General features: G+C 42.3%; 2 protein-coding genes across 4 annotated transcripts in view; one reads left to right on the top strand and one right to left on the bottom strand.

Annotated features, from left to right (window-relative positions):
- Nucleotides 1-6,325, bottom strand: part of uggt2 (UDP-glucose glycoprotein glucosyltransferase 2) — a 54,555-nt gene extending 48,230 nt beyond the window's left edge. The window contains exons 1-5 of one of the 3 annotated variants that reach the window (XM_058082384.1): nt 5,753-6,325; nt 3,929-4,011; nt 3,722-3,852; nt 1,649-1,761; nt 1,325-1,502 (exon numbers count right to left, since the gene is read on the bottom strand). In XM_058082384.1, the coding sequence (XP_057938367.1) occupies nt 1,325-1,502; nt 1,649-1,761; nt 3,722-3,852; nt 3,929-4,011; nt 5,753-5,892 (645 nt within the window). In that variant the 5' untranslated portion in view covers nt 5,893-6,325. Of the gene's footprint in view, nt 1-1,324; nt 1,503-1,648; nt 1,762-3,721; nt 3,853-3,928; nt 4,012-5,752 lie in introns of those variants that run through there. The other 2 variants (XM_058082382.1, XM_058082383.1) reach the window with 2 other exon arrangements.
- Nucleotides 6,326-8,059: 1,734 nt separating this feature from the next.
- The window catches only part of hs6st3b (heparan sulfate 6-O-sulfotransferase 3b), a 63,193-nt gene continuing 44,128 nt past the window's right edge, over nt 8,060-27,124 (top strand). The window contains exon 1 of the mRNA XM_058082718.1: nt 8,060-8,865. Within this exon, the coding sequence (XP_057938701.1) occupies nt 8,297-8,865 (569 nt within the window). The 5' untranslated portion in view covers nt 8,060-8,296. The remainder of the gene's footprint in view (nt 8,866-27,124) is intronic.

Here is a 27,124-nt window from a genome sequence, read left to right as displayed (position 1 = left end):
ACATTCATACCTATGGACAATTTGGAGTCGCTAATTAACCTAGCATGTTTTTGGAATGTGGAAGGAAACCGGAGTACCCGGAAAAAAACCCATGCATGCACGGGGAGAACATGCAAACTCCACACAGAGATGCCCGAGGGTGGAATTGAACTCACACCTAGCTGTGAGACCTGCATGCTAACCACCCGTGCAGCCATCTTTAAATACAGTACACATATTAAATACAGGCACATATAGACAAACAACCATTCACACCACACATACAAAATAAGAAGGCAAAAATGTACCACTTCCACACTGAAGGCGGGGTCATTTGACCGGTGGCCAGCCAATCACAGGGCACATATAGACAAACAACCATTCACACCACACATACAAAATAAGAAGGCAAATATGTACCACTTCCACACTGAAGGCGAGGTCATTTGCCTGGTGGCCAGCCAATCACAGGGCACATATAGACAAACAACCATTCACACCACACATACAAAATAAGAAGGCAAAAATGTACCACTTCCACACTGAAGGCGAGGTCATTCGACTGGTGGCCAGCCAATCACAGGGCACATATAGACAAACAACCATTCACACCACACATACAAAATAAGAAGGCAAAAATGTACCACTTCCACACTGAAGGCGGGGTCATTTGACTGGTGGCCAGCCAATCACAGGGCACATATAGACAAACAACCATTTACACTCACACATACAAAATAAGAAGGCAAAAATGTACCACTTCCACACTGAAGGCGGAGTCATTCGACTGGTGGCCAGCCAATCACAGGGCACATATAGACAAACAACCATTCACACTCACACATACAAAATAAGAAGGCAAAAATTTACCACTTCCACACTGAAGGCGGGGTCATTCGACTGGTGGCCAGCCAATCACAGGGCACGTATAGACAAACAACCATTCACACTCACACATACAAAATAAGAAGGCAAAAATGTACCACTTCCACACTGAAGGCGGAGTCATTCGACTGGTGGCCAGCCAATCACAGGGCACATATAGACAAACAATCATTCACACCACACAACAAAATAAGAAGGTAAAAATGTACCACTTCCACACTGAAGGCGGAGTCATTCGACTGGTGGCCAGCCAATCACAGGGCACGTATAGACAAACAATCATTCACACTCACATTCATACCTATGGACAATGTGGAGTCGCTAATTAACTTAGCATGTTTTTGGAATGTGGGAGGAAACCGGAGTACCCGGATACAACCCACGCACGCACGCACGGGGAGAACATGGAACGTGGAATCGAACTCGGGTCTCCTAGCTGTGTTACCTAACTACTACTCACCGCCACAAAATGCCGCAGTACGTATGTAAGAGCGCCCCCATCAGCCTTCTCCGTCAGCGCGGTGTGAAAGGTGCTGAACTTCTTGGTTCCGATCTCGGCGTACAAGATTGCGACAGGGACATCGGTTTTATTTGCCCCTGGATATATATGATCACTGTTGTACAAATACGGTTTGGGCCTGCATGAAAGCGTTGCATAAAAAAAAAAAAGCATCTCAGAACATTTACATTTCACTCTTCAAAATAAATATGTATTCAGTCGGCGCCATCAAAGGTTTCGCTGAGTGGATCCACGCAGGGGAAAGGCTATGTCATCTTGACTTACCTGCCTGCGGCTGCCTTCAGGAGCTTCTTGATGTTTTTTGTGCTGCAGCTATGTTGGCCATGAATGGAGACAAAAGCGGGACAGGCTTCCGGCGGAGGTTCATCACTGGCTATCTGGTGAGTAATGGGCACATTTTAGACAAGACCAAAAATATAACACAAACACAGCTTGTCTCGTAGGTGTCTTTTTGGACTGTTTTCAGTGTTCAAATAGCAATATTCTAATTCGTTGACATGGTTCCTGTGGTTCCCTATTCGGTACCTCAGTATCCCAGGCCATAACTAGAAGTGATTGTCACGTATCACAGAGAAAGAAGTACTTTTGGAAAACATGTCCTCTCCTTCAAAGGCACTAACTTTTGGAACACTTTCCCAGTTAGCTTAAGAGATTCTACTAGCTTTGCTGCCTTCAAAAGTCACCTAAGGAGGGGGCTTATGTCCAAGCAGAGGTGTGATCGTGACAATGGCCTGTCCGTGACAACAGCCTTCATGTTTTTTTATTGTTTTATTATACTTCATGTGTTTTAAATGTTTTATATGTGTCTTAATGTGCTTAACATCAACTATCATTGGCTACAATGTGACATATTTACATATCATGTGTATGTTCATGGGCTGCGCGGTGGATGAGTGGTTAGCGCATAGGCCTCACAGCTAGGAGACCTGAGTTCAATCCCACCCTCGGCCATGTTCTCCCACATTCCAAAAACATGCTAGGTTAACTGGCGACTCCAAATTGTCCATAGGTATGAATGTGAGTGTGAATGGTTGTTTGTCTATATGTGCCCTGTGATTGGCTGGCCACCAGTCCAGGGTGTACCCGAAGAGAGCTGGGATAGGCTCAAGTCATATGTAGTATTCCGGTCACTCGGCATCAGTAATGTTACATTGATGGGACATTGCCTTACATTACATTACCTTAATAGTCCATGTAGTCAGCCACGACATGATAAAGTAGGGAAAAAAGCTGTGATTGGCTGGCCACCAGTCCACCAGTTGAAGATAGCTGGGATAGGCTCCAGCACCCCCGCAACCCTTGTGTATGTTCATTAATATATATCCATCCATTCATATATTGTGTACATGTTCGTTAATATGTACTGTCCATATCCTAATTATGCTTTTTTTTCCTAATTTTCTGACCTATAATGTAGTTAGAATGTTGTATTCTAGTGTTAAACGATGCCAAAGTTTCTTATAATAAGTTTTGCGCATTTGGAAGCGAGCCCTGAAAAAAGTTTGGCATGGCTCAAAACGCTCGGTTACAAAAGGTGTGGTAAAACAAGCCCTTTGTGATGTCACAGAGGGGCGGAATTCCTTATATGGTTCATAGTTAAAAAGCACTTTGGGCATGTGTGTGGGATAAATTGAAACAGAACGTTTTGGTAGGAAGCACAAATTCAAAGACATACAGCTGGAATAGGTGCAGATTCTGCAAAATACCCCCAAAAATCTGTGTGGGTTATTGTGTGTAGCTGCTCTATCGGAGACCGCAACTCAATACAAAAAGCCAAAAAATTAGCATGATAGGTCCACTTTAAATAACGACTTGTTTCAAGATCACTTAATATAGACTTGTGCTCATTTAGTATTGAATATAAATACTGAATTTCTATACTTATGTATGAAATGTTATTGCAGACAAGGGCACGGTTTATCGGATGTGTTACACAATGTGTACGATGCCCGACACCCTTAAAGCAGTGGCAAGTATATTGCCGCATCATTCAAGATAATAGTCGCTGAACAGTTCAATTTCAAGTAGAATATTTCACCCAGTGTTTTTGGGGGAATAATGACTCGGCGGTGCCAAAGCAATTGTAAGTAAAGACCGCAGACAGCCTCGGGTCGTGAATTCATGGCTGCATACAAAAATATTCCTCATAAACTACGTCGTGCACCAAACCTGTCATACAAACGCCGTGGGTATATCGCATGACTTAATTCCGCAATCATTGATGTAGCTCAACCTCACAGCTCAAAATCATAATATAACCAAGATGCCACAGAGAAATCATCCAAATGTCTGATTTGATTTGGCTCAATTTGTAACTTGTGATCATTCACACCGTACCTGCTGCAAAGCATGAACAGCTGGTGAGTAGAAGCGCAGAGCGAGCGCAAATTTCAGAAGGTTCACTTGAAGATCCGTGAGGAACTGGTTTGCTTTCTTAATAATTAAGTTGTAGTACGAGCGGACAGACTCTGCGATTGAAAAACAGTGGAAAATTAGACGACAAAACATGATGAGGAGGCATTGAAAATGTAATGTACTGCATACCTCCTTGCTTGTACACAGTGAGCTCCTTCACCGTGTCGACAAACTGCCAGAATTTTTCATTGCCATCCTCTCCAATGAACTCACTGTAAAGAAAAATATGAATATGTCTGCTTGGTAGAAACATACTCTGTAATAAATTATAATAATTATTATAAATTCAAATCCATAAATTGTACACAGCTGCAAGAAAATATTACAGTGGAACCTTTGTGGGGGAGAAAAAGAACAACTGTCATGCATGATTTCACATTTTGCATAAGCAAGTATTGCATAATTAGTTATGGCCATGTGTTTTTTTTTTGTCTTTCTGTGACATATTTTTAACATGTGGGAAATTTTGAGTGTACACATTTACACAATTAAGTGTTTTGGTGTTTATTTGTCTTTTAGTCGTGTTTTTTTTTTAAGAATAAAAACGGTGTGTTTACGGATTCCGTAATTTGTTAGTGGAAAACAAAAAAATCTGTGTTTAACTCTAACCCTAACTTTGCAAAAGATCTCCTTTCAGGTTTCTGGTACTGTAGTATAAACTAAGATGCTTATTTGAAGAGCTTGCAACCAAAAGGCGCTAAATCCATTTTGACTGATTTGGAGAAAATCTATGATTTTTAACTACGCACATATCAATCTATTTGGTCATCAAGTCTATATTGCAAATGAAAGAGCTATCAATATGGGTCATAAAAATGCATGCTATAAAAATCCTGCACACACCATGTATTTTATATATATTTTTTTAATTAATTTTTTTTTCAAATTTAGCGCCTTTTGGCTGAAATAAATTTGAAGTCACCTTTAACTTTTGTAAAAGAATGTAAGGTGCTTTAATGTGCTATGCTAATAAAATAATTACAACACAGAAGCCATTCTCAACATACAATACAAAATAATTATTATTAATTAAATTAATAAAAAATGTATTAAAAGCAGTGCTCATATTTGACCGCACCATGAAGGTGACAGTGACAAAAATCATCTCATTCCAAACTCTTTACATTGTATGTTTTTTAGTACAAGTAAAATAATGTTTCTCATGAAAGTTGGAGGTGTCAAGGTAGAGACATGCCTTTTATGGCGTAAAAAAAAAACTTCCATGTTACAGAATACTGTAAAAACACAATTTGTGTTCTCCTGAATTGCATAACATACTGTAACTATCATACGTGTACTTAATGTACACAAACAAAACAGGATGCGCACTGATACTGGCTTTCTGTATGTGCAGTGCCAATTTTATTCTTCTCTCTGATTGGTCAGATTATCAATAGATGGGAAACTTGGGCCAATCAGAATAAATAATAAAGAAAGGGATTTAGCTCCTTTTGGTTGAAATCTGAAATGGAAATAGCGCCTTTTGGTTGAAAGCATAAATTTCATATCATTTTTTTTTCATATTTTTTAAAATGATTTCAAGACCAAAATATGTGATTTGGATACACATGACAGAGGTCTATTAAACTCATGAAAAACATGCAACTTAGTGAAAATTGGATTTAGCACATTTTGGTTGCAAGCTCTTCATTTATAGACAAAGAAAAGCAGTGTGCAGTGTGCATACAATGTAGTTAATACTGGCTGAAAACTGGTATGCTTTTCCATCATGCATGCATGCTGCTACTTTATAGCTTACTGCTACAATGATCTACTGTTTCTATTAAAAAGGTAGCACACTCTCCCTTTCAGCTGTGGTCTGGAGGTAACGATTTCCCCTTGACAGTCACAGAGAGTACCCAAGTTAGTACCCAAGAGTGTATTTTCTGAATGAGTTTATGCTGCATGCTGCTTAGGTAGATAGTACATATACAGTATTACAGTAGTAAGTACCTTGTCTCCAAAAGAAATGGTGTCGTCTGCCACTTGGCTTTCAGGCTTGCTGTGACACCCTTGGATGCAGATATCTTGTGTTGCATGGTGATCAGTAGCAGGGATAGCATAATAATGTTCCTCATTTTAGCTACACTCATTCTTTCAACGTAAAGTTGCAACGTAAAGACAGCAAGCGTCGCATATGCCGGCACGTCAACCACTGCCACGTAGTTGCTGTAAAAGTTATTGCCTTACCTCAGTTGTTTACATAAAGCTGAAATAGTCGTCGAAAATGGGAAAAGTAAACACAGTGTGCTTTTAGTTGAAAGCACTACTCATATTATAAATAAGTGTTAGCAGTTTTATGTTTAACGGTTTGACATGACAAGAGCACGATTGAACATGGAGATGCAAAACTAGCTAAAGAAAAGCTGGAGTCGTTAGAAGCGTGCATTAAAAACACAATACTTATATCGACTATGTATTTAGTAGTCTCAACCTCGCCATGTTATTGATACTGACCGCTACCAGACAAAGCTAATGTCTTCCGGTTTCTATTTTCGGCGTCTAGTAACAACCATGGGCATGCTAGCAACCGGCTTGTCTAGCGAGATGCCGGTTTCTGTTTTTTTTTTTTTTGTTATGGCTCTCTTCTGACCATTACTTCACTTAATGTTTCATCTAATAACATAAGTTGATGTCTCTGTTGTGTCATTTAATTATATTATTATTCAGACGTATGAATAATTAAATTTATATTTTTAGTCAGGCACATCGTTGGACAGCTAAAAAGCTTTGGAGAGCTGCATGTTGTGTATCACACGGTAGGTAGTTCATTGAACCGCTTTTTAAATCTCAAACATTTGTGTTTATAAAGATTGTAACGCTTTGTTTTGATCATTTAGAAATATGTTTATTGTTGGAGATGTTTTAGTGCACTGTAGATGCGTTTAAAAAATAATTATAAAATAATTTTAAAAAATCAATACTTTAACCAAAATACACCATCATGATAAACATTTTGCTACTAACTTTTAACATTTGCAAAGGGAGACTGTTTATACTGCTCTTGCTTTGAATCTCATTACATTATGTAGATGCCTTACTGACCACTGATAAATGATACTCCATATTGTATGAGTTTTCATCAATTTAGTCTCAGTAGGCACACAATATTATGTTTGTTTTAAAAACACTAGTTTTTGAACAGATTTTCCAGAGTAGGAAAATATGAATATGACAGTTTGTTTTGCCATGTAGAAAAGTGAACCACTGTGTTATGTCTCCGGGCGAGAGGCGGAGTCATTTGACTGCTGGCCAGCCAATCACTGGGCACATATAGACAAACAACCATTCACACTCACATTCATACCTATGGACAATTTGGAGTTGCTAATTAACCTAGCATGTTTTTGGAATGTGGGAGGAAACCGGAGTACCCGGAGAAAACCCACGCATGCACGGGGAGAACATGCAAACTCCACACAGAGATGGCCGAGGGTGGAATTGAACTCGGGTCTCCTAACTGTGAGGCCTGAATGCTAACCACTTCACTACCGTGCAGCCTGGATTGTACCATACAAGTTCAACACTCTAGAAGTGGATTTTCCTCACGCGGGGGTGCTGGAGCCTATCCCAGCTGTCTTTGGGCGGGAGGTGGGAGGCGGGGTACACCCTGGACTGGTGGCCAGCCAATCACAGGGCACATATAGACAAACAACCATTCACACTCACATTCATACCTATGGATAATTTGGAGTCGCCAATTAACCTAGCATGTTTTTGGAGGGTGGGATTGAACTCAGGTGTCCTAGCTGTGAGGCCTTTTACAACAAGCCAACATAATATCTGTATATTTCGACTAGCGTGACTTTGTGTGCCTTGCGGTTGGCTGGTGATGAACCTCTCACCCAAAGTCACTGGGATAGGCTCTGGCACTAAGCCGGCAAGCAGCATATACAATAGTAAATAAAATACAGTAGTCGGTGATGATGTAAATAGTACATGTTAATGTCATGTGATTACAGGTGAGAAGTTCCGGTGTCTTTTAATGAGATACTGTTGAGTAGATGTTGCGTTCAGTGTCGCTACATACGCATGATGTCCGTGTAGGAATTCTGGGATGTTCCGAGCGCAGGACGCGGAGCTCGTGTGAGCACAGGCGGGGTCTATCAGCAGCGTAGCCAGACAGAGAGCCTCAGCAGCCGGGGGAGGCTGTGGGATGCTGCCGGTGGCGGGGGGTAGTGGTGGTGGTGGTGGTGGTGGGGTGTGGGGGGTGCAGTGAGTTGGGTGGCGAGGCTGCGCAACAGTCCCAGTCTTGCGACATCACCTCCCAAGACACCACACGCGTACTGTTGCGTTTTACACCGGAGAGGACCTCAAGCATGGGAGCCATCATGGGCGCGGATTTTCGGGTTTTTAGAAGTTTGATCCCGCAGCCATGAATCTCAACTTTAGAAAGGGAAGACGCTTTCGCTCTGTCAACATGTGGCACCCGTACCCGAAATATTAGGCACCTTAAGGAGCATTGAGTCCAGAACACTTCTTCTCCCCAGTGATGGAATGAAGACGAAACCTATAATGGATGATAAGTCCAGCAAGCTGATCTTGGTTCCTATTCTCGCTGTGCTTTTTGTTACGATAGGCTACCAGTACATATGTCCCGCAGGAAGCAATTCGTGCCCCCTGAAAAACGGAGACACGCTGCGGGGAGTGAGCCTTCTCGCTACTCGCTACCAGGACGGAGATGATTTCGACCGGGACCAGGACCAGGACCTGGAGGACGACGCGCCTTCGAAGGTGCCGTCAAAATTCAACTTCACCGAAAGAGACTTGAACAGACACGTTGAGTTCAACATTAAAGGGGACGACGTGATCGTGTTCCTGCACATCCAGAAGACTGGAGGGACCACCTTCGGCAGGCACCTGGTGAGGAATATCCGCTTGGAGCAGCCGTGCGACTGCAAGCCCGGCCAGAAGAAGTGCACTTGTCACCGGCCGGGGAAAGAGGAGTCGTGGCTCTTCTCTCGCTTCTCTACCGGATGGAGCTGCGGGCTGCATGCGGACTGGACGGAACTGACCAACTGCGTCCCTGTCATCATGGATAAGAAGGAAGTCCAGAGGAATAAAAGGTAAAAAGTCAAAAAGTCTCAAAACTTCATAATATTTCTATGTGCTTATTTTCATCCACGTCGCATTGAATTGATCACAATGTAACAAATGCAGAATCCAGAAATCAACTTTAATGCAAAAACTTGACACTGATTGTACAAAAAAAAAGGTTGCAATAATTGCAACCAATCAGGCAGCAATCAGTGATTTCTTTGAATGCATGCACCCTGCAAAAAAAAAAAAAGTTAGTTATCCTCAATATGTAAACTATAAATAGATAGAGGTTGTGCTCCTTCTGTTCACATCAAGTCCCACACAAAGAGACTGTCTGTGCCGCCAATGTTATTATTTCTGCTGTCAGACCCATTAACCAACTGCATACAGGATCCCCTCTCGGTGCTGGAGAGTATTTGTGCAGATGCTCTTTGGCACACTGTGTTTACTTAATTGCCTTTCCATCACATCTCTACTTGCTGCTAGTGTTGCTCCACAGACATCACACACACATACTGAACTATACTACACACACACAAACACACACAGACACACACACACACCTCTCTCTTGGCTCGGAGTGATGTGTCAAAATATTTTGTTTTATTGTAATGACTGCAGAAACATACATTTATTTGAGGCGAAGACTCAATGTGAGAGGATGCACTGGTAGAAATGTATTTTTATCAAATGTGCATTAATATATATATATATATATATATATAAGTAGAGGTGGATATTAATATTCGTTCATTCATTTTCTGGGGTGCTGGAGCCTATCCCGGCTGTCTTTGGATGAGACAGTACACGCTGGACTGGTGGCCAGCCAATCACTGTGTACATATAGACAAACAACCATTCACACTATCTATCTATCTATCTATCTATCTATCTATCTATCCATCCATCCATCCATCCATCCATCCATCCATCCATCCATCCATCCATCCATCCATCCATCCATCCATCCATCCATCCATCCATCCATCCATCCATCCATCCATCCATCCATCCATCCATCCATCCATCCATCCATCCATCCATCCATCCATCCATCCATCCATCCATCCATCCATCCATCCATCCATCCATCCATCCATCCATCCATCCATCCATCCATCCATCCATCCATCCATCCATCCATCCATCCATCCATCCATCCATCCATCCATCCATCCATCCATCCATCCCTCCCTCCCTCCCTCCCTCCCTCCCTCCATCCATCCATCCATCCATCCATCCATCCATCCACCTTATTTTCTTAAACCCTGCATGCCCCTGTGTTTTCCAAATCTGTAAGCTGCTGGATGATGAATAAAGTATCTATCTATCCATCCATCCATCCATCCACCCAACCACCCACCCACCCACCCACCCACTCATCCATCCATCCATCTACCTTATTTTCTTGAACCCTGCATACCGCCGTGTTTTCCAAATCTGTAAGCTGCTGGATGATGAATAAAATATCCATCCATCCATCCATCCATCCATCCATCTATCCATCTAATGAAATAAATAATACATTGTGGTGGTTACCATTCAAAGTCATTGCCTTAGTAGCATCAACTCCAAAAAGTTTGAATAAGTTCAGATTTGGACCTTTGCGGGACATCTACCGCCATGACATCTGACCCCCATCTACTTCTTGGGTAAGATGTCTGCCCAAGTCAGTAGATGTCCTGCATTTATTAAGTTTCCTCTCACCATAATGGTTGTATATTTTATTTGCTGCACCACACGTGAAGGTATTCATGAAATGACGCATTAAAGCTGCATCAGTTGAAGTTATCCCCTCAAGCATTAGCGACACTTTGCGAATATCACATCAGAAACCGGAAATCTTTACACAGCGGAGAGAACTTCCCGTTGCTTGTTTTGAAAACTACAATCGCATGCTGATGTGCAAAAAAATAAAAAATAAATAAAAAAACAACAAAATAAAAAAACCAGGAGCGCATGATTTATTTCTACTGTGCCAAGTGTGTTTCCTCCACTCAGAAAAGTGCTCACTGGATGCGACAGCTCTTCATTTCACAGCTGCCGCATCCACTCTGCACTCACAGTCCTCCCGGCCCGTGTACTTAAATCCCACCGCGTCTATTCTAAGGCCATTCTGCCTCTTTCTCAAGCAGGACGCATTATGTTGGACCAGACACGGCATGCACACGCCACCCTTATTGAGTGAGATGACTAATAGCATTATGCAAATTTCACCTTGGTACAACAACATTTTCTTTTGCAATGCCTTCATTATTTATTTCAAATGATTGTGTTTCCCCATATAGTATACCACTACGCGTCTTTAAATACAGTACTCTTAATATTACTACAGCCGGGGCATTTACAAGTATATAAACTCTTTATGTATAAAAAATTTAAAAGATTTTGTAACTTTAATAATGGGGGCTGCACGGTGGATGAGTGGTTAGTGTGCAGGCCTCACATCTAGGAGACCCAAGTTCGATTCCACTCTTGGGCATGTCTGCATGTTCTTCCCGTACATTCCAGAAACATGCTAGGTTAATTAGCGACTCCAAATAGTCCATAGGTATGAATGTGAGTGTGAATGGTTGTTTGTCTATATGTGCCCTGTGATTGGCTGGCCACCAGTCCAGGGTGTACCCCGACAAACCCAAAGACAGCTGGGATAGACTCCAGCACCCCCGCGACCCTCGTGAGGAAAAAGCGGTAGAAAATGAATGAATAAATTAACTTTAATAATGGAGGCTGCATGGCGGTCGAGTGGTTAGTGTGCAGGCCTCACATCTAGGAGACCCAAGTTCGATTCCACCCTTGCATCTCTGCATGTTCATGCGTGGGTTTTCTCCGGGTACTCCAGTTTCCTCCCACATTCCAAAAACATGCTAGGTTAATTAGCGACTCCAAATTGTCTATAGGTATGAATGTGAGTGTGAATGGTTGTTTGCCTATATGTGCCCTGTGATTGGCTGGCCACCAGGGTGTACCCTGCCTCTTGCCCGAAGACAGCTGGGATAGGCTCCAGCACTCCCGTGACCCTCGTGAGGATAAGTGGTAGAAAATGAATGAATGAATGAATGAATGATGGGGGCTGCTGGGATAGGCTCCAGCACTCCTGTGACCCTTGTAAGGATAAGCGCTAGAAAATGAATGAATGAATGAATGAACTTTAATAATGGGGGCTGCACGGCTTCTCGCCCAAAGACAGCTGGGATAGGCTCCAGCACTCCAGTGACCCTTGTAAGGATAAGCGGTAGAAAATGAATGAATGAACTTTAATAATGGGGGCTGCACGGCTTCTCGCCCGAAGACAGCTGGGATAGGCTCCAGCATTCCCACGACCCTGGTGAGGAAAAAGCGGTAGAAAATGAATGAATGAACAATCCCAATGTTGCAAATCTCCACATTGAGATGCGTGCCTTGTTGTGCCTTATAAATTGAATGACTGTCTTAGTCCAGCCTCACCTTGCTGCCTGGAAAAGACCTCAGTGAGGTGGAGGTTGGGGGTGCAAGAGACGGGGTGATATAGCGTCTCCACCTGCATGCCGCTGTATGGCCTTTTCAGCCGGGGCAGGCAATGCTGCACGGTGAGCCGGCCGCACGGCCCAGGAAAAGGTCACGTGTGTCACAAATGATCAGTGTGCGTGTCCTGCAGCGTGGCTCCTCTGGAGTGTGCTGTCCATCAGCGAGGAAGTGGAGCAGGAAGGCCTGCGTTCTTCAGAGGCTTTTTTGGAGAAACACACCTCTTAAGGGGGATGTATGCGGCTTGTTGAGTGGCTTGTTTTTCATGCTTTCTGACTCCTGTGGTCTGACTGGAGTTGATTATTTCTTAGAATGTGTGGGTACACAAAGTCAAACTGGATTGAAAGTTCCACTGACAGTTTTGACAAAAGTATCCACACGCATAATCAGTTCATTTGTCTATGCTCGCAAATTTTCATGAATAAGAGACATAGCGAGGATACATGTGTTGTGTTTGACTCCCTGCTGCAAACACGCTACGGTACTGTAAGTTGAATGTCGTTGGAACCAAAAATGTTATGTTATGTTGCGATGCGTTGCGATGCGTTGCGATGCGTTGCGATGCGATGCGTTGCGATGCGATGCGTTGCGATGCGATGCGTTGCGATGCGATGCGTTGCGATGCGTTGCGATGCGTTGCGATGCGTTGCGATGCGTTGCGATGCGTTGCGATGCGTTGCGATGCGTTGCGATGCGTTGCGATGCGTTGCGATGCGTTTTCAAAGTAAAAGCAGTGATTTACCACAATGGTTGTTTTGTATGAGAAAAGTAAGGGGGTGTTTTATTTTGTGAAAATTGCGTTGCGATGCGATGCGTTGCGATGCGTTGCGATGCGTTGCGATGCGTTGCGATGCGTTGCGATGCGTTGCGATGCGTTGCGATGCGTTGCGATGCGATGCGATGCGTTGCGATGCGATGCGTTGCGATGCGTTGCGATGCGATGCGTTGCGATGCGTTGCGTTCCGATGCGTTGCGATGCGTTGCGATGCGTTGCGATGCGTTGCGATGCGTTGCGATGCGTTGCGATGCGTTGCGATGCGTTGCGATGCGTTGCGATGCGTTGCGATGCGTTGCGATGCGTTGCGATTTGTTGCTTTGCGATGCGATGCGATGTGTTGCGATGCGTTGCGATGCGTTGCGATGCGTTGCGATGCGTTGCGATGCGTTGCGATGCGTTGCGATGCGTTGCGATGCGTTGCGTTGCGATGCGTTGCGATGCGTTGCGATGCGATGCGTTGCGTTGCGCTGCGATGCGTTGCGGTGCGATGCGTTTCGTTGCGTTTCGTTGCGTTGCGATGTGTTGCGATGTGTTGCGTTGCGTTGCGTTGCGTTGCGATGCGATGCGTTGCGATGTAAAAGCAGTGATTTATCACTATGGTTGTTTTGTTTGGCCCTGACTGCACATCACCTATGAAGTGCAATGATTAGTTGTCCCTTTTAGACAATATACACACCATATCCTGGTTTCAATTCATCTTAGTTCCTTTTCTTTTTAAGAGCGGCTTAATTGTAATTTATGCTGACAGATATAAAAAGATCATTAGACGCTTCCTTGTTGCTTATGCATAATGAATGGCTAGTTCAGAAGAAACCAATGCAACACATTGGTGTCGGCTACTCTTTCTGTTTTTCGGTACTATAATTATAAGTTCCTCTTTGTGATATATTTCTTTGCACCGCTCCTGAAAATATCCCTTTTTACGTCCCCACTTTAATGTCTACGATGTTCCGGCTGGAGCAGTGAAAGACTGTTATTACTTACATGCCTCAGCAGTGATGTGCCTTAATCCTTCGCTAAATAACATCCCTGCTAATATTTTATTCATTATAATTGATGCACAGAGAAGGTCCATTTACTGTCGTAGTTTCAACTTACAGCTCCGATTGTTAAATGATGCATGTCTATTCGCCGTACCCGACCATAACATTCATCAATATAGAACAAAGTTATTATTGTCATGAATTTAGTTTTATTGCATTCAGAGGTTAATCTAACAAAACACATAGAAAGAAAGAAATATTATCAGAATAATTATTTAGACACATATTTAGCAACAATTTGAATAGTTTGTGAAATTTCCTATGTCAATTCATCTTGGTTGCGTTTTTTGTTTATTAGCGTTGTTGCCAATTAGCAGTACAAAAGCAGCTCCAATTTGCAGAAGTAATGTACTTTTTCATCAACTGACAATACTGCTTTGAATGCAAAGTGATAAATACACCTTGTTTACTGAACAGAGACACAAAGTCTTGGAGGTTTGAAGTTTGTTTTTTTTTATATCAACGATGCACTCGTCGCAGTGATGGGATGTTTATTACGTGTTGATGTGTCTTCGCAGACCTTGGATTTCCGGTGAGAGGAGATTACTTTTTTTTTTTTTTGTGGGTGTCATTAATTCAAGTCATCATTGCTGGCAGCCCTGAGCAGTAATCCAGTCTGTTTGATAATTAAGTGCTACCTTTATTGAGGAGGCAACAGCACCACTGTATGTCAAGCACTTGTTTCCTGCCATGACATGGAAAGAGTTTTCACTGGGAAACTTCGGATATTTGCACACATGACTAAAATCATGAGTTAGTCGATGTAAGTATGAGTACTTGAGTCATTTCAATAGTTGATTATTTCCCTTGTTTTAGCTCTGTTTTATCATCATCATACCTCAGTAATGTAACATGTAAATGTTGCGATGCGTTGCCATGCGTTGCCATGCGTTGCCATGCGTTGCCATGATGAGAGATGGCCGAGGGTGGAATTTAACCCTTGTCACCAAACCTCAGTAATGTAACATGTAAATGTTGCGTTGCGTTGTGATGCGTTGTGATGCGTTGCGATGCGTTGCGATGCGTTGCGATGCGTTGCGATGCGTTGCGATGCGTTGCGATGCGTTGCGATGCGTTGCGATGCGATGCGTTGCGATGCGTTGCGATGCGTTGCGTTGCGATGCGTTGCGATGCGTTGCGATGCGTTGCGATGCGTTGCGATGCGTTGCGATGCGTTGCGATGCGTTGCGATGCGTTGCGATGCGTTGCGATGCGTTGCGATGCGTTGCGATGCGATGCGATGCGTTGCGATGCGATGCGTTGCGATGCGATGCGTTGCGATGCGATGCGTTGCGTTGCGATGCGTTGCGATGCGTTGCGATGCGTTGCGGTGCGTTGCGTTGCGTTGCGTTGCGTTGCGATGCGTTGCGTTGCGATGCGATGCGTTGCGTTGCGTTGCGATGCGTTGCGTTGCGATGCGTTGTGTTGCGATGCGTTGTGTTGCGATGCGTTGTGTTGCGATGCATTTTCAAAGTAAAAGCAGTGATTTACCACTATGGTTGTTTTGTATGAGAAAAGTAAGGGGTTGTTTTATTTTGTGAAAATTACGTTGCGTTTCGTTGCGTTGCGTTGCGATGCGATGCCATGCGTTGCCATGCGTTGCCATGCGTTGCCATGATGAGAGATGGCCGAGGGTGGAATTGAACCCTTGTCTCCTTATCTGTGAGGTCTGCGCGCTAACCACTTGACCACCGTGCAGCCGTAACTGATATTACTTAAACATAATGATAAGCCAAAGGCACATTACATACATAAATCTACAAGGAAATTAAGTAAATATGACGCTTATTAAAACAATAAGTGGTCATACATACAGTTAGCTTGAATGCTAATGTTAGCACCAATGAACAAACAACAGCACAGCTCCGATAATGGAACCAAAACCTCACCTCTACGCATTCAAGTGTTCGGCTAAAGAAAGCGTCAGAGAAGTAATAAATAGCTTAACCGACGCAACGGCACTGAGGTGAGTTTACTGACCGCCGAACAGAGTAGGACGTCCATAGCTGAATATTATCAGTGACACAAACCACGTAAATTATGGGCTTTCTAACAATATGTTTAATGAAATGGAAGTTTGAGTACGACTATTTTAAATATCACGTTAGATGGTAGGATTGTTTTATAGCAGCTTGGACGCTTGCAATTACGAACCTATCTGCTTCTCGTTTTCCAAGTTCGGAAAGTCTGACTGATGATCCTGAACCCTGAAGTAGTTGCTCTTACCTTGCACTAATGATCACTCAGCCATGCTGGGATTCTCACCCCTACAGAGCTTCCTTGTGTATTTCAATTCATTGTTGTGTTTTCTTAGCTGCGTCTTTATCGATTTGGTCGCACTTATGAGTCTTCTTCATGTCTGTGAGAAAGCTGGTGTCTGCGTGTAACAAAGAGAAGGAAAACAACTTACTGTACAGACTGGAGCTGGTTCATATTTTACTGAAGAGTCCATGGAGACCGAAGAAACGAATTTATGTTAGATTTCACTTGGGCCGCAATATGATGTATATTTGCAATTATACCAGTAGTGTTTGCTCATTAACGGTATATATAGGCTACATCAGGGGTCTCAAACATGCGGCCCGCGGGCCAAATGTGGCCCGCAGGACACTAGTTTGAGGCCCCCGCCTTGATATGAAAGTTTAATGTTTGATATGGATGCTGTATGGTATCATGTACCCAGAAAAAATTTATTACGTTTGATTAATGTTCATGTTAAAGGTTAAATAACTGTTAATAGTTATCCTCCCTATGCGTGTGGAAGTGGTAAGTTTTTGGCTATTTAAGTTGAAAGGAAATAACTTGAAGGCTACCGTTTTGGTCGCTAGCGCTCTAGTTTGCGAGTTAGCATGTGTCTCGAGACGCTGCAGTTGCGCAATATGTTGTAAATAAAAAAAGTATAAATGTGATGATAGTCGTGTTTTGTCATGTCTACAGGGCTCTAATAATGTTTTGTTCATTTTAATCTGAAAAAAATAATTTGTCTACCCACCAACTATATGTGGTTTCTTAAGTTTTTATTATTTGCCGTTTTATTATTATTATTATATTTATTTATTACTGATTGATTTCTTTATTCTTGATTTGTTTATTTATTTTTCATCTTATTTTGTGCAGAAAAAAAAAATTAAGATATTTGAGAACAGTGGAATGTTTTATCAGAGCTTTTATTGTAGAAAATCGGAACCAAAGCACTGAAAAAGTTTGTATATTTTTCTGTTTTTAATAAATGCATTTTTTTTTTTTTTTGGAAAACCTGATCCAGACCCTAGCTCAGGGATGGGCAAACTTTTGGACTCGTGGGCCGCATTGAGTTAACAAAACTGTGCGGGGGGGGGGCAGAATATATATTTTATAACACACACTATTTTACGCTTATAATTAACAGTCCACCTTTAATTATTTGTCTAATTTTATTTATTTATTATATATTATCATGATTAATTATATTATATATTAATTTTATTATGATATATATTATATTTAACATATTATATTTTTATATATTTATTATTTATTTATTTATTTTATTTACTTTTACTTTTATTTGTATATATGTATATTTGTATATGTTTGTATATAATTCTAACAGTCCACCTTGAATTATTTGTCTAACTTTATTTATTTATTATATATTATATTTAATCTACATATGATATATATATTATAATTATATTATTATTATTAATTACATTATATATCAATTATATTTATTATATTATTATATTATATTTAATATATTATATTTTTATATATTTAAATTATTTTTATTGTTATTTTTTTTACTGAAGAAGACATCCGACTTGCAAGTCATGTTGCCAGCATGTACGTATGTTAAAAGTTAGAAAGCAACTGGCGGGCCGGATTCAAACGCTTAGTGGGCCGCATGTGGCCCCCGGGCCGTAGTTTGCCCACCCCTGCCCTAGCTCCAGTGGCCCCCAGGTAAATTGAGTTTGAGACCCCTGGTCTACATGCTGGGAATGCTGATCATGTTGACGTCTTATACAATATGTGATTTCTGTGCAACTATTTTTGTAAAATTTAGTTAAAAGTCCAAATTATTTAAACTACAGTTTAGTTTACTTTACTTTACTAGCTTTGCTCCTCGATGCCGCTGCAGCATTAGCGTCATATATGTGTATAAGTTGTCACGGTTGTGCGTCAGTGTCCATTTGTCTTGGGATGTAGTGTGGCTGGAGCTTAAACTCTTTTCTCTAAAAGCCACTCTAGGTAATGAAAAGCGAGCGGCTTGCCAGATCAGGCTTGCAGGTTGTGTGAGGCTGCTGTCAAAAATACTTGCTGGTCAGGCAAATATGAATCTCCAGATGTCTGAATCAGCTTTTACAGTGTGATTAAAGGATGGCATTTGGTCCGATGGCTGGCGCTCGTCACAATGTTCTTGAAGTGAGCCTGCAGTTTTCATTTTATTTTTGTGTATAAAACAATGTTGCATATTTACTCATTTTTTTCAGATTAATTTCTGCCGAGAGTGGAATTGAACTCGGGTCTCCTAGCTGTGAGGTCTGTCCGCTAACCACTCGACCACCGTGCAGCCCCTACAGTATCATATATAGAAAAATATTTTATATTTTTGTGGAGATCCATCCATCTGTTTTCTATACCGCTTATCCTCACTAAGGTCGCTTGGTTATGCTTGAGCCTATCCCAGATGTCTTCAATTTGGAGTCGCTAATTAACGTAGCATGTTTTTGGAATGTGGAGTGTGAATGGTTGTTTGTCTATATGTGCCCTGTGATTGGCTGGCCACCAGTACAGGGTGTACCCCGCCTCTCGCCGGAAGACAGCTGGGATAGGCTCCAGCACGCCCACGACCCTCATGAGGATAAGCTGTAGAAAATGAATGAATGAATGAACTTTAATAATGGGGGCTGCACGGCGAACGAGTGGTTAGTGTGCAGGCCTCACATCTAGGAGACCCAAGTTCGATTCCACCCTTGGGCATCTCTGCATGTTTTCTCCGGTTTTCTCCGGGTTTTCCGGTTTCCTCCCACATTCCAAAAACATGCTAGGTTAATTAGCGACTCCAAATTGTCCATAGGTATGAATGTGAGTGTGAATGGTTGTTTGTCTATATGTGCCCTGTGATTGGCTGGCGACCAGTCCAGGGTGTACCCCGCCTCTCGCACGAAGACAGCTGGGATAGGCTCCAGCACCCCCGCGACCCTCGTGAGGAAAAAGCGGTAGAAAATGAATGAATGAATGAAACAATGTTGCATATTTACTCAGGTTCATTTCTATTATAACAACATTAATTCATTTTCTACCGCTTATCCTCACAAGGGGTATTAAGTGACTTTAAGGGATTTTAAGTGACTCTGATCAAATGTAAAATTACTGCTTGGACATTAAAACCAGTTAAAAACAGCAACAAGTGACGCAGGGAACACGAGGTAGGTTGGGTTGCAAGGTTTATAGTGTTCCTACGACAGGTAAGAAGATAACTGGCTCACACAGGAGAGCAATAATAAAATAATAATAAAAGATTGAACAGACCCGGGCGGCACGGCGGTCGAGTGGTTAGCGCGCAGACCTCACAGGGTTCAATTCCACCTTCGGCCATCTCTGTGTGGAGTTTGCATGTTCTCCCCGTGCATGCGTGGGTTTTCTCCGGGTAAAAAATGACAGCAAAAATGGAAAAAAAATCTACTATAATTTCACAAGATTAAAGGCCAAATATTAGGACAAAAAGTTATTATTAGGGAAAAATAATTTTAGAAGCAGCCAAAGTCAGCTGTGATAGGCTCCAGCATGCCCTATGGACTTTGTGGTAGTCACCCTAGCATAAAGTAAAAATAAGTTTTTAGAAGTTGTAATATTATAAGACAGCTGCACGGCGGGCAAGTGATTAGAATGCAGGCCTCACAGCTAGGAAACCTGAGTTCAATTCCATACTCGGCCATCTCGCTTGCGTGGGTTTTCTCCGGGTACTCCCCCCCACATTCCAAAAACATGCTAGGTTAATTAGCGACTCCAAATTGTCCATAGGTATGAATGTGAGTGTGAATGGTTGTTTGTCTATATGTGCCCTGTGATTGGCTGGCCACCAGTCCAGGGTGTACCCGGCCTCTCGCCGGAAGACAGCTGGGATAGGCTCCAGCATGCCCACAACCCTAATGAGGATAAGCGGTAGAAAATGAATGAATGAATGAACTTTAATAATGGCGGCTGCACGGCGAACGAGTGGTTAGTGTGCAGGCCTCACATCTAGGAGACCCAAGTTCAATTCCACCCTTGGGCATCTCTGCATGTTTTCTCCGGTTTTCTCCGGGTACTCCGGTTTCCTCCCACATTCCAAAAACATGCTAGGTTAATTAGCGACTCCAAATTGTCCATAGGTATGAATGTGAGTGTGAATGGTTGTTTGTCTATATGTGCTAAATGTGATTGGCTGGCCACCAGTCCAGGGTGTACCCCGCCTCTCGCCGGAAGACAGCTGGGATAGGCTCCAGCACCCCCGCGAATCTGATTGACTGCCTCATCTGACCAATACTACTAAAACCAATACTCATGACATAGTACAACATTGCTGGTACTTTACTTTGCTACCCAACTCAGATAAATTCTTCTGATCCTACTGACATCACCTGGAAACTGAGCTAAAAGCGGAATGTGCACTGATCTAGTTAAATATAGTCATCAGTGTGATGGGAATGAGTCAGCTGGTGCAGCGATTCCAAGATTTGGTGGTTAATGCCCCCGAGAGGCCTGTTTGGTGGCTGAGCAGCTTAAATGCTCCTATTAACAGGGGGGCAATTAACTTTGGCTGTTTTCTCTCTAATTGGCAAAAGAATATTCTTGTTCACTACCTGAAATAGTCCATAAAACGCAATTGTGCAGAATTTGATTTGTATCATAAATTCTCTAATGTTGCTGACCCGGGGATCCGCTTTATCAGCAAGTTTGTTATTATTATTATTATTATTATTACTTTGCCGCCCTGACTAATTTGTTGTGCTCTCCTGTGATTGCCAACGCTCTCATTTTAAACACAACAGAATAGTCCGCTTCTTTTCTTGACATATTCAACAATGACATGGAAAATTCCTGCAGATATTGAATATAATATTTCAACACGGATACCTGCAAGGCCTGGAAAAAAAAGGCAAGAATGAGTGACTCTGGATTTGATTTATTATAACAACCTGGGGAAAGGTCATCTGTCCTTATCTGGGGCGAGCCGGTGACAGGAAGTGCGGCGAGGCGAGCCGAGGCTCACGCCATGCCGCCATTTGGATTCAGTGCTTGACTGAGCAGTGAGCTCACTTCTAAACCCAGGTAGAGTCACCTTCATAAAGAGCTTAATCTCCGCCATGTGGGTATGCCACCACGGTATCTTTTGACAGGATAAAGGCTCTTGATGTTGGAGGCTGTGCTGGCTAGCAATCTGCGGCCATATGCTAAAGCCTGATGATAGGATAAAGGTGAGTTGGGTGAGTTGTTGAAAGGATTTTGAGAATTTGACATAGTAGCTTTGCCTTAGAATTCCTTAGAAATAATATACATCAATCCAAATAGTCCAAATTTCCATCCTTGAAGGTCATAGCATAATTCAATAACCAGTATGTCACTGATAGTGTCGTGGTTCACTTGACTGTCATCTCTGTAGTCAGAGTGGGTTCGGTTCCCACTCAGTAACCGGAGGTGTAAATGTGAGTATGACAGGTCAGATTTGTGTGTACCCGACATCTCTAAGCAGGCTAAAATGTACCACTTCCACACTGAATATTAGGCAATAGTCAACTACTAAAGAGCTAAAAAATTTATTAGAAATTTAAAAAACATAATAATAATATTCATTCATTTTCTACCGCTTATCCTCACGAGGGTCGCGGGGGTGCTGGAGCCTATCCCAGCTGTCTTCGGGCGAGAGGCGGGGTACACCCTGGACTGGTCGCCAGCCAATGGCATGACACATATAGACAAACAACCCATATACAAAATAAGCAGGCAAAAATGTACCACTTCCACACTGAATATTAGTCAATAGTCAACTACTAAAGAGCTAAGAAAATAATCAATTAAAAATAAAAAGCATAATAATAATAATAAGAACAATAATAATAATAATATTCATTCATTTTTTACCGCTTATCCTCTCGAGGGTCGCGGGGGTGCTGGAGCCTATCCCAGCTGTCTTCGGGCGAGAGGCAGGGTACACCCTGGACTGGTCGCCAGCCAATGGCAGGGCACATATAGACAAACAACCCATATACAAAATAAGCAGGCAAAAATGTACCACTTCCACACTGAATATTAGGCAATAGTCAACTACTAAATAAAAATAAAAATAAAAATAAAAATAAAAATAAAAATAAAAATAAAAATAAAAATAAAAATAAAAATAAAAATAAAAATAAAAATAAAAATAAAAATAAAAATGATACATAAATAAAACATGCAAACTCCACACAGAGATGGCAGAGAGTGGAATTGAATTCGGGTTTCCTAGCTGTGAGGCCTGCATGCTAACCACTCGACCACCGTGCAGCCCAATGTCCAAGTTTGTCAGTTCCAAACACAATCACTGCATAACAATTCTACCAAAATTCACTACTTCCTGGTTCCACATTGTAAGCATCATGGGGACTGTAGTTATTTTCTGTTCTGTATGTTCTAATGCAGGCTTGCCCATAACATCAATGGAAGCTAATGTGTATTAACCACATAAACCTACTGTAGATGTCATATGACATCAGTCAGCTGACATCCTAAAGTAATTGTTTAACGGCTTTGCTTCGCGTCCTCAACTCGATGATAGAAATGTTAAACTATTAAACAGGTAACAGGGCAAATAAAAAAAAAACATTAACGACGCCTCCTGGGCTCCATGTACTCCGTGTTTAAGTGTGCACAGATTCTTGACATAACGTCGGCTACACATCATTATATATTTAATACCTCACTATATTAACGAACAGATGTGTTGCTTTTTTGGCTGCTGAGCCGATGTGTGTGAGAGATATTATTCTGGCTTGGCTGTGGCCGACAGTTACCTGTTTGTTCCAATAAAGAGATTGTTGATCGACCACCTCCTCATCAACCTCCTTTCAACGTTCCGGGCAAAAAAAGCTACAGTCTTTTATAGCCGCACATAAACATCACAGATCCGGGAGATTTGTAACTTCAGTCGGGATGTCAACAACAGGCAAGGGCAATTTCCGTCAGAATCCGGAAAACTTGTGAACCCTGTTTCTGAAGTATCTATTATTGGGTAATACGTAAACAAAATACCAAAACCTACACTGAAAAAACAAACAATTCTCATTACCTTTTTTCTAATAAGCAAGTCCCTGTTATACTGACTGAAAAATGCATCACTTCCCACTGGAGAATTTTTTTTATTTTGTACCGCTCATGAGGGTCGCGCGCGTGCTCGAGCCTATCCCAGCTGTATTCGGGCGAGAAGCGGAGTATTATTTGCGGATGATACCACTGCTTTTTGTTCCGGAGGGAGCACAGACGAAATCATTAGAAAGGTCAAACAAGAAATTGTCACATTTGTATTTTTTTTAAATTAAAAAAATAAATTTAATTAAATTTAAAAAATAAAAAAAAGTAAAAGTTTTTGGTACGTGATAAAAAAAAATTAAATTTGTATTTTTTTAAATTAAAAAAAAAATTAAATTAAAAAAATAAAAAAATAAAATTTTCATTATTTTTTAAAATTAAAAAAAATAAATGTAATGAAAAAAATAAAAAAAATATATAATAGGAAAGCAGGAAGTGAACAAATGTAACAGTTACTGATTGTAAAAGTACCAGATGGAGGGGTAGGATTTAGTAAGCTTTGCTTCTTCCTACTCCTTTCGGACATGTGGAACTGTGAACTGATTATGTGATGCATTCAATTGTAATCTGATGCATGTTCAAATGAAATAAAACCATTACCATTACTAATACACCCTGAACTGATCGCCAGCCAATCACAGGGCACATATAGACAAACAACCATTCACACTCACATTCATACCTATGGACAATTTGGAGTCGCCAATTAACCTAGCATGTTTGGGTGGAATTGAACCCTTGTCTCCTAGCTGTGTGGTTAACCACTTTTCCACCGTGCAGCCCCCACTAGAGAAATATCCCCCTGTTTAGATTTATTCCACTCATTCCCACCTCCATCATGACAGTGTAAATTGGCTTCCAAGTCACAATTGCATTGCAAGTATGGACTGAAAACGAAAGCATGTCCCAACAACGGTTTGGCAACCAGAGACCAGAGAGGGTGGAGCAAATAGCGTTTATACGTGTTGCCGTTCAGCACATCAACCCCAATCACACGAGTTCCACCGTGCCCAGTCGGCCCACTCCGGGCGCCACATGACTAGCTGCAAGATAGAGCTTTAAATCCCACTCACAAATCCAGGGATCAGTTTGGCTCTCATCATGCCCAAATGGATAGTCGTCTTCGCTTCATTCATCACGCGGGTGGGGGGGGGGACACCCCCCTTCTCCTGCTTCGAGTCTCAACCGCCGGCTTGTTTACTCGCTCTCGGAGGGCCGGTGGGAGGAAATTGTCGTCACACTGGAAGCATTCACCTCCCTTGTAATGCCAGGCATGACTGTGAATCCTAATAAGTTACATGGAAAGGAACAATACAGAGTGTCTTTGAACGCTTCCTTTTCAGACACCGGCAACAAATGGCCCCTCCTGTGCAGGGGGTGCCATCAAGAGGGAGATGACACCGTTGTTAAATGTTTCAAGATGGAAGAATGTAGCCGGGGCGGCACGGTGGTCTAGGGGTTAGCGCACAGACCTCACAGCTAGGAGACCAGGGTTCAATTCCACCCTCGGGCATCTCTGTGTGGAGTTTGCATGTTCTCCCCGTGCATGCGTGGGTTTTCTCCGGGTACTCCGGTTTCCTCCCACATTCCAAAAACATGCTAGGTTAATTAGCGACTCCAAATTGTCCATAGGTATGAATGTGAGTGTGAATGGTTGTTTGTCTATATGTGCCCTGTGATTGGCTGGCGACCAGTCCAGGGTGTACCCCACCTCTCGCCGGAAGACAGCTGGGATAGGCTCCAGCACGCCCGCGACCCTAATGAGGATAAGCTGTAGAAAATGAATGAATGAATGAACTTTAATAACGGGGGCTGCACGGCGAACGAGTGGTTAGTGTGCAGGCCTCACATCTAGGAGACCCAAGTTCAATTCCACCCTAGGGCATCTCTGCATGTTTTCTCTGGTTTTCTCCGGGTTTTCCGGTTTCCTCCCACATTCCAAAAACATGCTAGGTTAATTAGCGACTCCAAATTGTCCATAGGTATGAATGTGAGTGTGAATGGTTGTTTGTCTATATGTGCTAAATGTGATTGGCTGGCCACCAGTTCAGAGTGTATTCTGCCTCTCGCCCGAAGACAGCTGGGATAGGCTCCAGCACGCCCGCGACCCTAATGAGGATAAGCGGTAGAAAATGAATGAACAAATGGGGGCTGCACAGTGAACAAGTGGTTAGTGTGCAGGCCTCACTTCTAGGAGACCCGAGTTCGATTCCACCCTCGGGCATCTCTGTGTGGAGTTTGCATGTTCTCCCCGTGCATGCGTGGGTTTTCTCCGGGTACTCCGGTTTCTTCCCACATTCCAAAAACATGCTAGGTTAATTAGCGACTCCAAATTGTCCATAGGTATGAATGTGAGTGTGAATGGTTGTTTGTCTATATGTGCCCTGTGATTGGCTGGCGACCAGTCTAGGGTGTACCCCGCCTCTCACCCGAAGACAGCTGGGATAGGCTCCAGCACCCCCGCGACCCTCGTGAGGAAAAGCGGTAGAAAATGAATGAATGAATGAAGAATGTAGCCGTACATATTAACAGCAAGTGACATATATTAAAATGGATTCACATTTAGACGCGCCTATATAAATGCCGGCGTATAGCAAAAGGTAAGTATTTGGGGCGGGCGATGTGTAATGCCAACATGACTAATGGGCCTAACCTGGAGCTATCGACTCACACGCAAAACTACTCAAGGATTGATTTGACTGCATATGGCGCTACTGTAATCTCGCCACCAATGATATGGTTTCTCTTGTGTCAAATCACTGCTCCGTCTTTTAAATATGGCTTCCATTATCAAATCTGACCATGGAGTTTGCTTTCTTTTAGAGTTTTTTAAATTCAAGTTGCCTCATCACCCCTCGCTTCATAACGATTCCAACACATTTTCTATGATCGTGTATACCAGGGGTCTCAAACTTTCGGCCCGTGGGCCGAATTTGGTACGTGACAAAAAAAAATATTAAATTTGTATTTTTTTAAATTAAAAAAATTTAATTAAATTTAAAAAATAAAAAATAAAATTTTCATTATTTTTTAAAATTAAAAAAATAAATGTAATAAAAAATATAAAAAAATATATTAGGAAAGCAGGAAGTGAACAAATGTAACAGTTACTGATTGTTTCAGATGGACAATTTAGAGTCTATTGTTTATTTATTTTAGATATTGTTATAATCATGGCGGCACGGCGGTCGAGTGGTTAGCGCGAGGACCTCACAGCTAGGAGACCAGGGTTCAATTCCACTCTCGGCCATCTCTGTGTGGAGTTTGCATGTTCTTTCTGTGCATGACTGGGTTTTTTTCCGGGTACTCCGGTTTCCTCCCACATTCCAAAAACATGCTAGGTTAATTAGCCACTCCAAATTGTCCATAGGTATGAATGTGAGTGTGAATGGTTGTTTGTCTATATGTGCCCTGTGATTGGCTGGCCACCAGTCCAGTGTGTACCCGAAGAGAGCTGGGATAGGCTCAAGTCATATGTAGTATTCCGGTCACTCTGCATCAGTAATGTTACATTGATGGGACATTGCCTTACATTACATTACCTTAATAGTCCATGTAGTCAGCCATGACATGATAAAGTAGGGAAAAAAGCTGTGATTGGCTGGCCACCAGTCCACCAGTTGAAGACAGCTGGGATAGGCTCCAGCACCC

Source organism: Doryrhamphus excisus, chromosome 9, assembly GCF_030265055.1.
Source record: "Doryrhamphus excisus isolate RoL2022-K1 chromosome 9, RoL_Dexc_1.0, whole genome shotgun sequence".
Classification (NCBI taxonomy): Eukaryota; Metazoa; Chordata; class Actinopteri; order Syngnathiformes; family Syngnathidae; genus Doryrhamphus; species Doryrhamphus excisus.
Note: the sequence above shows the minus strand (reverse complement) of the source record. Positions and strands in the feature narration are given on the sequence as shown.